This window comes from Hyperolius riggenbachi, chromosome 3 (assembly GCF_040937935.1).
Source record: "Hyperolius riggenbachi isolate aHypRig1 chromosome 3, aHypRig1.pri, whole genome shotgun sequence".
NCBI classification, from domain to species: domain Eukaryota; kingdom Metazoa; phylum Chordata; class Amphibia; order Anura; family Hyperoliidae; genus Hyperolius; species Hyperolius riggenbachi.
Window position 1 is genome coordinate 490,837,588 of NC_090648.1, and position 13,506 is coordinate 490,851,093.

General features: G+C 45.9%; 1 protein-coding gene across 1 annotated transcript in view; it reads right to left on the reverse strand.

Annotated features, from left to right (window-relative positions):
- Positions 1–756: 756 nt before the first annotated feature.
- The window catches only part of PHF21B (PHD finger protein 21B), a 553,372-nt gene continuing 540,622 nt past the window's right edge, over positions 757–13,506 (reverse strand). The window contains exon 12 of the mRNA XM_068278191.1: positions 757–977. Within this exon, the coding sequence (XP_068134292.1) occupies positions 852–977 (126 nt within the window). The 3' untranslated portion in view covers positions 757–851. The remainder of the gene's footprint in view (positions 978–13,506) is intronic.

Sequence of the window (13,506 nt, forward strand, 5' to 3'; positions counted from 1 at the left end):
CCATGTCACAAGTGATGACTAGTAAGGAATAGCGATACGCGTTACATTAATTTGCATCGCAGTCACTCACGTCTTCCTAAAGTGGTGATTTGCAGCAAACTGGTAGACACAGCGTCCGAAGTGAAACCCCCTGTTCTCTATCGTAGCCATAGACGTCTGAAGCGCTGAGTGCTATCTGGCGATCTATAAACGGGTGATCAACTGATTGCAACTTCTATAAATATGGCTGTTGTGAATGTTCATTCCAGATTCTGCTGAAATTGACCCCTATAAATTGTTATCAACATTAGAACATTAAACTTTTTGAAATAGGATATCATTTTAAAAAACTTACAGCACTCTAGTTTGTGTGAAATTATTTCGTTTGCATGTGCAAATTTTATGTTATCAAACATGTTATGGTTGGCATGTATACATTTTACATTTGTAAGGGTGTTTGTGCAGGGGGGGAACAGTTAGGGTTAGGCGTCAAGAAGGGCGTTTGTACTGGTAGGGGTTAGTTAGGGTTAGGCAACACTGGGGGGGTCTAAGGGTTAGGCACTTCCAGAGGGGTCTTAGGGTTAGGCCCCACCAGTGGAGGTTTTAGGGTTAGGCATCACAAGGGGGGGTTAGGGTTAAGCATTGGTAGTGGAGGGTTCTGTGCTAGAGTAGGGTTAGGTTAATCTGTAGTAAAATATTGGTACGATTTTCTGTTGTCATTTGGCAATATTATTACAATAATAACTACCATCTACACTTTAAAAAAAAGAATATTGGTAGGCATTAACAATATTTTTATTAACAAAACCTTGCGCCCTTTTTTCCTTGCACCCCTTTTTCATGCACGCATGTTCGCCTCTGCAGAAATCACGTCAGTTTTCAGGCAATCGGACCGATAGACTGAACGCCATGCACCATTGTTCTGTTCCCTCCTCTACCCCCTTGGCGGGGGGCACAATCTGCCTACGGACACCCCCATTCTCCCATGTCATGTCTGCCTGAAATAAACAAATAAATAAATAAAAATAAACACGTGTAAGTTTCAAGGTTGTGCCAATGTCACAGTGAGAACGTGGAAAGTTTTGAGTCCAGTTTTTCAAGTTTTTTTTCTGTTGTAGCCTCTAGGAACGTCTTATCAGATCTTCCCAGGGTGGTGACAAGCATCATTAGGCAAACTTCGTCCCAGTAAATTTCATTTTTTTTTTCTTCCCTTAGCCGGCTATCAGATTGCCTCGCGCCTTTGTTCCTGGGAGTTTATGGCCACTTGTTTTTGTGTCCTGAAACCGAAAACAGGTATGAACTTTTCACATCTCGTAAAAGGTTAACCTGTTCAACTTTGAACAAGGAGACGGGAGGAGAGGTCAAGTACAGCGATTTTACAGCCGTACAGAAGCTCTTTAAACCGTGTCAGCTGCTTCACAGAGAAAGGCTGGCACCATAATGAGTTCTAGAATATGTTTTGCCACTGAGATACGTCTTCATTTCTAAAGAGGTGAAGGAAATAGCCAGATACTGATAGGAAGAGCTAATTTACTTAATCCAAGCAACAAAACGTCTACCTAAATTGCACTCATTATGCAGATATTAAAGGGGAACTGAAGTAAGAGGTATACGGAGGCTGCCATATTTATTTCCTTTTAATCAATACCAGTTGCCTGGCAGCCCTGCTGATCCTCTGCCTCTAATACTATTAGCCATAGCCCCTGAACAAGCATGCAGCAGATCAGGTGTTTCAGACTTTAAAGTCAGATCTGACAAGACTAGCTGCCTGCTTGTTTCTGGTGTTATTCAGATACTACTGCAGAGAAATAGACCAGCAGGGCTGCCAGGCAACTGGTATTGATTAAAAGGAAATAAATATGGCAGCCTCCGTATACCTCTTACTTCAGTTCCCCTTTAAAGTGTATCGGAGGCAAAAATATTTAAAAAATACAGATAATTACCTAAGTAGATGGAAGCTTCTGGATCTTCCTTGCCCCCTCCGTTGCCATGTGCGGACCCCTGGAACCAGAAAAGGATCATGGTGAAATGGGGCGTTAGTACCAACCAACTTTGGGCCCACCCTTGGTTGCCACCTGGCTTTTTTTGTAAGATTTGGTGGGGTTTAGGGTCAACCAGGCCCCTAATCTCTCTGCACCTGCCTAGGTTTGCCTTGTGGATGACCCGGCTCTGCCTGGAATATAGCTGACTAGAGTTATGTTGTTTTTTAAGGCTCGCCTCAGGTCTACTTTAATCCCTGGTGGATGACGTGTATTCAGGGCCGGGCCGAGGCATAAGCTGGAGAGGCTCCAGCCTCAGGGCGCAGTGTAGGAGGGGGCGCACAATTCACTCAGCTATCATTCCTAATTGTGTTTGAAGCAGAAAGAAATAAGAAAAGGGGATACATGGCAGTGACTGCAAGCCAGATAACTAGATATTAAGGTGTTGGGGAGGTTGTGGGCCCTGGGGCACCTCTTAGTCTAATAGCAATCAGTGTGTGACGGCTGGCGTGGGAGGGATGGAGCGGCGCACTTTGGTGTCTCAGCCTAGGGTGCTGGAGGACCTTGTCCCTGCTCTGCGTGTATTCTATGTCTTTCAAATGTCTAAGCAAAGATGATAAAGCAACATTGTATGTGGATGATAAATAGTGCCGATGGCCTCCTACTATACAGAAGGATAGTTTTTCCAGTCTAGCATAGCTGGCCTGTCTCACAACTCCTGTAAACCATTTCTAATTCCCATCTAGTCCCAGTTCAGGTACATGTTTCTATTTGCATTTAATAATAATTATATTTTGAATGAATTGTGGATAAAAGTTATTGTAAAAAAATGATGCCATTTTTGGAGAAGACCTGCTACTCCCAGTCACAGATACTTAGCGTCTGAAAGCTGCCTGTCCACTCTCAGGGCTGGAACCCACAAGAGCGCTTTTGTGAGCATTTAGGGAGCGCGTGAGAATGCTAGCGTTTTCCAAAATTGCTCAGTTAGTGTTAAGGGATGTGGCAAATTCTACTGGAGCGTTTGTGATTCCCCAAATTGCAAGCACAGGACATGCAGTATTTTAGGAGCGTAAAGTATAGCTCCCTAAAACGCTCATTAAACCGCTTACAAACTGCTCATACAAAATGCTAGTGCTTGCAATTAGCGATTGCGTTTTGCAGTGCGTTCCAGGCCTCAGGCAGTTTCAAACATCCCCCCTTTAGTTACATGGAACTGCTTAGGGTAAAGCTATTGCAGTCTGCTAAAGCCACACCTCCTTTCTGATAGCCTATCATGGTTGTCAGTCTCTACCATGGAGTTGGGACTTCAAGCAGAATTGGGGAGGAGTGTGTCACTGTCATATATATTCATCATGTGATGGTTGTTAAAGTGAACCTCCGGACTAAAAATCTACTCAGCAGAACTGAAAAGGCTTGGTGTTTCTTTAACAGTTTCACAGCATCAGAACTTCGTTTTTCTTACCAAAGCATCATTTTTAGCTGTATTTTTAGCTAAGCTCCACCCATCAAAGAAAAAAAGCCCTGGCTTTTTTTCCCTGATGCTGTGCAAAGCATGATGGGATTTCCGATGTTGTTATTCACGTTGCCTAGCAACTGGGAGAGGTGCTCAGGACACAAGACAGTGGGAACTGTGTCTCATGCTCCCTGTCAACTCCTTACAACCAAAAAGATGGCTGCCATCATGAAATCAAACATTTGCCTGTTCTTGTAAAACAGGGTGGGTAAGAGATTATATTACCTATCTATTTTAATTAACATAACTAATGTAACTTAATGACAGTATGTTTGTTTATGCTGGAGTTCCTCTGTAACCAATAAATACCTGACTCCCTTTGACTGCACCTGAGCTCTTCATGTATTTGTGTATGCCTCCATCACTGGCCCCCAAAGAAGTGACTGAAGGCCTCGAAACAGGCATCTACTGTTATTCATTCTGTGACTGGATGGAATTATTGATTCATTTATACAGTTTTTTGTTTTATTTTTTTAAAGCACACCTAAAGTGAGAAGGATATGAAGGCTGACATATTTATGTCATTTAAATAATACAGATTACTAGGCTGTCCTGCTGATCCTCTGCCTCTAATACTTTTAGCCACAGCCCCTGAACAAGCATGCAGATAAGGTGCTCTGACTGAAGTCTGACTGGATTAGCTGCATGCTTGTTTCAGGTGTGTGATTCAGACACACCTGGTGCCAGAGATCAGCAGGACTGCCAGGCAACTGGAATTGTTTAAAAGGAAATACATATGACCACTCACTTCACTTTATAAAGTTGTTCTCCCAAATTATGGTGAGGGACGCTATGTTGTATTTAGGGGGAGGATTTGTGATGTATATTAAAAGTTAAGTCCTATATGGGTGAAGCTACTGAAGGAGAAACATCACTCCGGTCTATGTTGTCCACGACGAGATAATGTTCGCTATATGTGTTGCTTATTGCAGGTTGTGGTTTCCTGTGTGCAAGCCGCGTATAAAATGGGGTCATAGCTTAAAGAGTAACTGTCAGGCTGCAAAAGCTAATTTAAACCTCTATTCTCCTGTTAAACAGTTTAGAAGGAAGCCAAAAAGGCAATACTGAAGTTAAAAATCTCTCTTACTTTTGATGTGTGCTGAACAGCAAGGCTGTTATTCCCAAGCTCTTAAAAGGACGAGAGGCCGCATACCATACTGCAAAGCATTCTGGGGCTGCTTCTTCTCACCTTGGGTCCTCCCCTCTGCTGCTAGTGAGAAGTTTCAGGCTCATGTTACAACAGCTTGTAACGCAGTCCAGCTCACAGCACTAAAAAATCTCAGGGCAGAGTATACTGCACACGTCCTATTGTTCCTAGCCACATGGCTAATTAATATTCACTTTTTTCTGAGTCGAATCATCAGGAAGCAGGGAGGACATGACAACACATTTGGCTTCATAGGAGACAGACAAACCTGGAACCTGCCATGAGCTGTCAGGAGCATCATTCTCTGCAAATACTATATAAAAATTCTGTGAAATCCAAACGTGGACAGTGAAATGCATATGTAATGTAAGTACAGCCAATCTTTAGCTACTGATATGTGTTTTTTTTCTCTGACACCTTATACCTAACAGCTCCTCTTTAAAGCGTATCCGAGATGAAAAATTAACTATAACAAGTAACTTGTCTATATATCTTATCTAAAGTTTAGATAGTTTACACAGCATATCTAGCTGCAAACAGCTTTAATAGAAAATGATTATTTCTTCCTGTGATACTATGACAGCAGCCATGTTGTTTGTAAACATTACACAGAGGCAAGCTTATCTGCATCTTCAGCACTCAGCCTGTTAAAAAAAAACCTAATCCCCCCTCCTCCCCTCTGCCTCTGAAATCAATGGCTAATAACACCTCCTCCTCCTCCTGCCCAGACTGAGCTCCCATGAGCCCTTGCAACTGCCAAGGCTCTCTGAAAACCTGTGGGCGTGGTTTATTTAGTTTATAGGGAACTAGAGTATTAAAACAAAAGCAAAAAAGTATTTGGCTTGAGGAATGCCCTATAAACAATAGGAAAGGAACACAATTATGCAATGAGTAAAAGTTCACCTCGGATCCACTTTAAGATTTAAAGGGGACCGACTGACAAAATGTTCTGTGTTGATGCGGACGGAGTACAGAGAACATTGAACACAGGAGGCTGGAAAAGGTTTGGGATTAAAAAAAAAGTTCATTGCTATCTCCATGTCTCATGATAATGAATATATGATTACTGGCTGATCTCAAAAACACTAGCTCCTGCCTACATTGATGGAAGCCAGGAGGAAGTTTTTCCGTTAGTGTGACGCATTTGTGGTGTAGTTTTGTCCAATCCCAAATGCCGGTCCTGCTGCATCTTTCACACGTTTGCGCTCCTGTACAGTTGGAGCTCTGACTAAGGACCTGTGTGTTTGAAACGCGTCAGCTGCTAGTCTGCCTGTTGCACGTACCAATAAAGCTATCTAGATTTTATCTTCATACAATGTAATGGGGGCGTTTTCTTGTTCTCTCCTGTATAAAGTGTATGAGCCCTGGAAAATTGCATAGAAATTGCGATGCTATGGGATTTTTTTTTTCTTTTTTACGATGCAGTAAGTCAATTTTTTTCCGGATTTTTTATTTTGTTTTTGGTTCCCCTGTTGCACTTGCAAATCACAATCATACCGTAGTACTGGGGAGGAGCTAGGCTGAGAGTAGGAAGGACAGAGTGTGAGTGACACCAGAGAGAAGGTGTCACTAACAGGTCTGGGAACTGCCTCTAACAGTAAGGCCAGTTCTCGAGGTCGGGCAATCCAGGTCGTTAACACACAGACAGATACGGTACAGATTCAGGAGACAGATATGGAATCCAATAAACAGGCAGGGTTTGGCAACGGAGTATCAGAATAGCGGGGTACAGAATCGAAAGGCAAATACGGAGTCCAGGAGTTTGGCAACAGGATATCAGAGATAGCAAGGTACAGAATCAGATTTCAGGAGGATAGTCAGGCAGGCAGAAGGTCATAACAAATAATACAGTTCAATATTCCTAACGCTAAGGTGTGAGGTCCGTGATCGTCAACACCTTTGGAAACTATGCTAGAACACAGATACGAACAAGGTCTGAGTGCTACCACGTAGTGATCGCAACGACAGACAACCAGAGAATGACCAGCACCCAGTATATATACACCTGTGCTCTCCAGCACCTCCCTCAAGTGCTGGACCAATGAAAGTTGCTGTGATTGTCAGCTGACCGGCCTGGTCAGCTGACCTTTCTCTGACTGCCATAAAGGTTCTGCCTCTCCGTGCGCACGCGCGTCATTCTGAACCTAGGTGGACTATCAGTCCCAGCCACACCAGTACTGCTTTGCAATGTCTCCGCTGACCCGTGCGTGGGGTTGGTCGCACCGCTATCTGCACCGGCGGCTGCCTCCCCGCGCTGGGTCAAAGTGTCAGCAACAGAGCCATGCGTGCTAACCGCCGCGTCAGACGCGGCGGTTTTTCCGCGTTCCGCCATGCTCTCCATGGAAACAGCCGCCTCACGCTGAGTGGAGGCGGATGATTTTTCGCGTTTCCTTACAGTAGGCATTTCAGGCCCTTTCCTGGAGTGTCATTGGTCCTGGGGGGGGGATGCCATGCCACTAGCAATAGCCATGCCCCCAAATGAAGCCACGCCTCCCATGGGTGTTTGATCTGCTTCTGCTGTCTCTGTCCCCTTGTGCCTTCTTCTGCCCCTTTGTGTCTCCTTCTGTCCCCTTGTGCCTCCTTTTGTCCTTGTATGCATCCCGTTGTGCGTCCCTCTGTCCCCCTGTGCCTTCTTCTTCCCTTCTTTGTTCCTACTTCTGTCCTCCTTTGTGTCTCCTTTCTCCTTGTGCCTCCTCTGCCCCTCATGCATCCCTTTGTGCTTCTTTTTCGCCCCTTGCACTTCCTTATGCCCCCCCCCCCCCCATCCCTTTGTATATTGGGTTGTTTGTACCTTGTGCATGTGCACGTGTGTTTTCACTTTTCTTGGGGGGGTCGGAGGAGTGATGCAGGACTTCTTGCCTGGGGTGACAAAAAGTGTAGAAAGGGCCCTGTGTGCAGTCACAACCATATCACTACAGTAGGGGCTTGATTCACTAAAGGGTGCTAACACAGTTAGCACGCCTAAAAGCTTTGCATGTGCAAACTAGGGTGCTAAGTAGTTTGCACGGCAAAACTGTTACTGTTCGCGTGCTATTTTAGCGCGCGTAAAACTTTGTGTGCACAAAGATTTACACGCACTACTTTGCATGCAAAATCAGCTACTTTGCGTGCAAAGTATGCTTATCACACTACTTAGCACGCAAACCAGCTGATTTTGCATGCGGAGTAGTGCGCATAAACCTTTACGCGCGAAAAACGCATTAGCCCGCGAAGAGGCAGTTTGCACGTGATAAGCAGCTTTTCACTGGCGTGCTAACACTTAGCACGCTTTTGTGAATCAGGCCCTAAGTGTTCCTAGTAATGAGGTTAAGGTTAGGCTAGTTAAGTTGCTTAGGTAACAGTCAGGGCAGACCCCCAACACCAAACTTTGATCAGAAACATTGCCCCGTGTTTATCGCCACCACTTATCATCTACACTCTTCCTCAGTTCCCGTGGTGGTGGTACCTGATCTCGAAGTGATAACGTTCCCCTCCATATATATGGAATGATTTCTCTTCTCTAATTCCCTGCACAGATTTGAAGTCTTCCTAATGACACAATATGATTGCTGAGGCTGTTTGTTCAGCCATTAGCCTCATCCATTTAGCAGGAAGTAGCGGCATGCTTATTAGACGCTACCACATATGCTCGCCAGAAACATGATGAAGTGCGCGTTCTAAAGCTCATTCCCTCTCTTTGAATAGATAGAAACAAGCTCATCATTACCAACCTCAGAACAGTCAGATTTTGTTTAATGAAACACTTATTTCTTCTATCTCTGCAGAAAACTGCCTGGATTGTTTATCTCTTGGTTTCAGGAAAAGGTTTATTACATAAAATTGTGACAATGATAGAGGAGGAGGAATGGGCCATACTATGGGGGACATGTGACCATTCCATTACTCTTCAGAAGGGAGGGGTGAGGAGGGAGTTAGCAGGGAGGAGAGCAGACAGCATGACTCATCAGAAGGGAGGGGTGAGGAGGGAGTTAGCAGGGAGGAGAGCAGACAGCGTGAATCATCAGAAGGGAGGGCTGAGGAGGTAGTCAGGAGAGCAGACAGCATGACTCATCAGAAGGGAGGGGTGAGGAGGGAGTTAGCAGGGAGGAGAGCAGACAGTGTGACTCATCAGAAGGGAGATCTGAGGAGGTAGTCAGGAGAGAGGAGAGCAGACAGCATGACTCATCAGAAGGGAGGGGTGAGGAGAGAGTTAGCAGGGAGGAGAGCAGACAGCATGACTCATCAGAAGGGAGGGTGAGGAGGGAGCTAGCAGAGAGGAAAGCAGACAGCATGACTCATCAGAAGGGAGTGGTGAGGAAAGAGTTAGCAGAGAGGAGGGCAGACAGCATGGCTCATCAGAAGGGAGGGTGAGGAGGGAGCTAGCAGAGAGGAGAGCAGATAGCATGAATGATCAGAAGGGAGGGTGAGGAGGGAGTCAGGAAAGAGGAGTGTAGACAGCATGACTCATCAGAAGGGAAGGGTGAGAAGGGAGTTAGCAGAGAGGAAAGCAGACAGCATGACTCATCAGAAAGTAGGGTTAAGGAGAGAGTTAGCACAGAGGATGAGCTGAGCTATTGATCCAACCATGCTCAGCTGAGGATGAGCTGAGCTATTGATCCACCATTTCAGGTGTCTGGAATAGACTGATTACAGGCTAAAAAAACAGGATTATTAGTAGACCCTTGTCTTTCAGGCTATAGTTGTGAAATCATAAACCTGGATACTTTGTAATTTCCTTTAAAGGAAACTTGAAGTGAGAGGGATATGGAGGCTGCCATATTTATTTCCTTTTAAACAATACCAGTGCCTGGCAGTCCTCCTGATCCTGTGTTTCTAATATGTTTAGCCATAGACCCTGAACAAGCATGCAGCAAATCAGGTACTGACTCAGCTGACTCAGGTTTTACTAGATTAGCCATATGCTTGTTCTAGGGTTTTGACTCAGACACTACTTATGCCAAAAGATAAACAGGGCTGCCAGGCAACTTGCATTGTTTACAAGGAAATAAATATGGCAGCCTCCATATGCCTCTCACCTCGGGTGCCCTTTAAATCTCCCAATCTCTAGCTATTAAAATCACCCGAGTAGTCCCAGGTTAGGCCGCATTCATGAACCTCATTTCTCTGAGACTCACTTTTAGGATGTAATAATAGAATGTCATTTCCGGTGTGGCTATACGATGCCCATCTGGCCACATTGATGGCGGCATCTACGGCTGACTCGAGTTACTCTAATGTTATGGCGTCAGGCTCCCGGACAAGCAGCATAGATTCCATCCGCAGCGTCGGCCTCTCAGATCCACCCGGACTCGAGGCAGATCGTATTTCCAGAGCTGCAACATCTGTCAGCGAGTGCATCAATATGTATTGATCGGATCCTGAGCTCTGTCCATTAAACTGTACGCGCTGACGGAGATATATGTGTTTTCCAGCGGCCGGTCTGCACAAGGTGAACGCGAGCTTAGAGGCAGCAGTCATGTGACGCTCCCCTCTTGTGTGACGCTCTCCACCTGCCACTGGCGGCTGTAATCATGTGCAGTGATGCATTAAACTGCTCAGCCGTGTGCCATTACACAGGGGGGAGGACAATAAGCTATTCAGGAGGTCGTAAAACAGAAAGATATTATTTTTAATGGTCACCAGGTATTATCAGATTACAAAAGAGTTTGTCAGCACCCCAAGTAATAATGACTGCGTGTGCTGGGGTAGAGCATGTATACATAGTACTAAAGAGAAAAGATACCCCTATACACAGCACCACTGCAGACCATATGTATCAATCAAAAAAATATATTTTTATTACAAGCTTTGCAAACACATATCCATGATACACAAACATTTAAAAACATCTAAAAACAGCATAATATTGTATTTCCAGCCATATTCAACATAATGGGCCTGCTAGATATAATAATCTATTATGTTCAGTCTCAGTGGATGTATAACCTGTAACCACTGGGGGCTCAGAGAATGAGCCCCCTCGTGGATGAACCCGGGTTCAGTAAGAATTATAAAGTGCAAAAAATTGGAACCATGAAAGTGCATATAGTGCTACACAAAAACAATCATTCAACATATGAAATAACTGTGCAACCTATCAGACTAAAAGTGCAGTTTAAATACAGTCAGAGTCACTAATGACCAAGTGGAAGCAGCCTATTAGGATCTGCAAAGAAGTGAATAAGTAAAAGATACTTAGCCGGGTATGAAAAGAAAGGCAGGCAGACTGGCATGGAAAGACGGAAGTATCCCCTCAGGACATAGCCCACATGCTCCGCGGTCGTCACTCCGCTTTGAAAGGTGAGCTACTGATTGGGATGAAGTTCAATTCTTGGTTATGGTTCCTATTTAAAGAGACACTGAAGCGAGAATAATTCTCGCTTCAGAGCTCATAGTTAGCAGGGGCATGTGTGCCCCTGCTAAAACGCCGCTATCCCGCGGCTAAACGGGGGTCCCTTCACCCCCAACCCCCCCCCCCCCTGCAAAATCAATGACCAAATTGGTCATAGATTTTGCTGCTCCTAGAGGCAGGGCTAACAGCTGCAGCCCTGCCTCCGGTTGCGTCTATCAGCGGCGCATCGCCGCCTCTCCCCCGCCCCTCTCAGTGAAGGAAGACTGAGAGGGGCGGGGGAGAGGCGGAGATATGCGCTGACAGACGCGCGTGGGGCAGGGCTGCGGCGGTTAGCCCTGCCTCAATCTGGAAGAGATCCCCTGCTGCTCGGAGGGGATTTCGGGGGGTCAGGGACCCTCATTTAGCCGCGGGATAGCGGTGATTTAGCAGGGGCACACATGCCCCTGCTAACTATGAGCTCTGAAGCGAGAATTATTCTCGCTTCAGAGTCTCTTTAAGTTTAAACAAAAGACAAAGGATTCAAATAATAAAATTATATTTGTTTGTTTTCAAGAGGCAATATAAGTAATCGAGAACAATGTTACAGTTCAAAGCTATAAACGACAACCTTTGGTCAGTCTAACGCAAGATCAAAATTGACATGTACAGTACCTGAGGTGAATAAAATGTGTTAAAGAGCACCTGTCATGAAAATAAAGTAATTCTTTAAATTGATTATTTTTTACAATATTATCCGATCAGCCCAGTGGGTTGCAAATTCGCAAAATAAAATTCTTATGGGTTCATGCGGACCAATGAGAATCTACCTTGTTGCTAGGTAGGATTCACATTTTTTATTTTTATCATCCCCACCATGACCCTAGTCTCCGATAGTGATGATTTTAATTGAAAAATCATAAATGTAAATAGGATTATTTTCCTAATTACAATTATTATCCTGATGACTGTATTTTGTGGACTATAAGACTCACTTTTTCTCCCCCAGAAGTGGGGGAAAAAAGTCACTGCGTCTTACAGTCCAAATGCAGGACTTGCCAATACAAACCTCCAACCCGCCGCAATGTCATGGACTCCCTGTACTGTGCCCATGCAGAGGAGTACACAGGGGGAGACAGGAGGACAGAGGCGGACTCATGGGGGACACAGGAGGACACAAGGAGGACAGAGGAGTACACAGGAGGACACAAGGAGGACAGAGGCGGACTCATGGGGGACACAGAAGGACACAAGGAGGACACAGGGAGACACAGGAAGACAGAGGAGGACACGGGGACACAGGAGGACAGAGGCGGACTCATGGGGGACACAGGAGGACACAAGGAGGATAGAGGAGTACACAGGGGACACAGGAGGACAGAGGTGGACTCATGGGGGACACAGGAGGACAGAGGCGGACTCATGGGGGACACAGGAGGACACAAGGAGGACAGAGGCGGACTCATGGGGGACACAGGAGGACACAAGGAGGATAGAGGAGTACACAGGAGGACAGAGGTGGACTCATGGGGGACACAGGAGGACACAAGGAGGACAGAGGCGGACTCATGGGGGACACAGGAGGACACAAGGAGGACAGAGGCGGACTCATGGGGGACACAGGAGGACACAAGGAGGACACAGGGAGACACAGGAGGACAGAGGAGGACACGGGGACACAGGAGGACAGAGGCGGACTCATGGGGGACACAGGAGGACACAAGGAGGACAGAGGAGGACACAGGGAGACACAGGAGGACAGAGGAGGACACGGGGACACAGGAGGACAGAGGCGGACTCATGGGGGACACAGGAGGACACAAGGAGGATAGAGGAGTACACAGGGGGACACAGGAGGACAGAGGCGGACTCATGGGGGACACAGGAGGACACAAGGAGGATAGAGGAGGACACGGGTACACAAGGTACAAGGGGGCATAAGGACAAAGGGGACATAATCCACAAGATGCCCCTTTACCATGGATGCACCGGGTTTAGTATATATTTTTTCCCCTGGCTTTTGTCATCTAACCCTAGGTGCGTCTTATGGTCAGGAGCCTCTTATAGTCCGAAAAATACGGTAATTTTTGCATAAACACAAAAATAAAAATGATGTATTATTCGTAATTTTATGTAACTTTTGGGGGGCTGCAGTTGAGTATTTTGTGAAACGTACACAGCGGGCAGTCTAGTGGGAACAGGCAGCTACTGACTGGGATGAAGTTCAATACTTGCTCACGGTTTCTCTTTAACAGATACAGTATGAGAAGTGAAAACCTATGCATAATAAAGAGAACCTGAGATAAGGATAAAGGCTATATTTACAGTATACTTACCTGGGCTTCCACCAGCCCCATGAGGTATGTAGGCCCCCTCGCCATCATCTCTAACTAACTAGGTCGTTGTCTTTTAATCAGCCCCGGTAATGTGGTCAGCCGGGCTCTTCTGCGCATGCGCAGCTCGGCTGTGCGAACCCCCATTACGCTTCCGCAGCCGGGAACATTCTGCACCTGCGCGGTAGTACTGCACAAGTTCAGAAGGCTCAAGAAAGCGGGAGCGCGTCACGGGCGCCCGCGCAGAA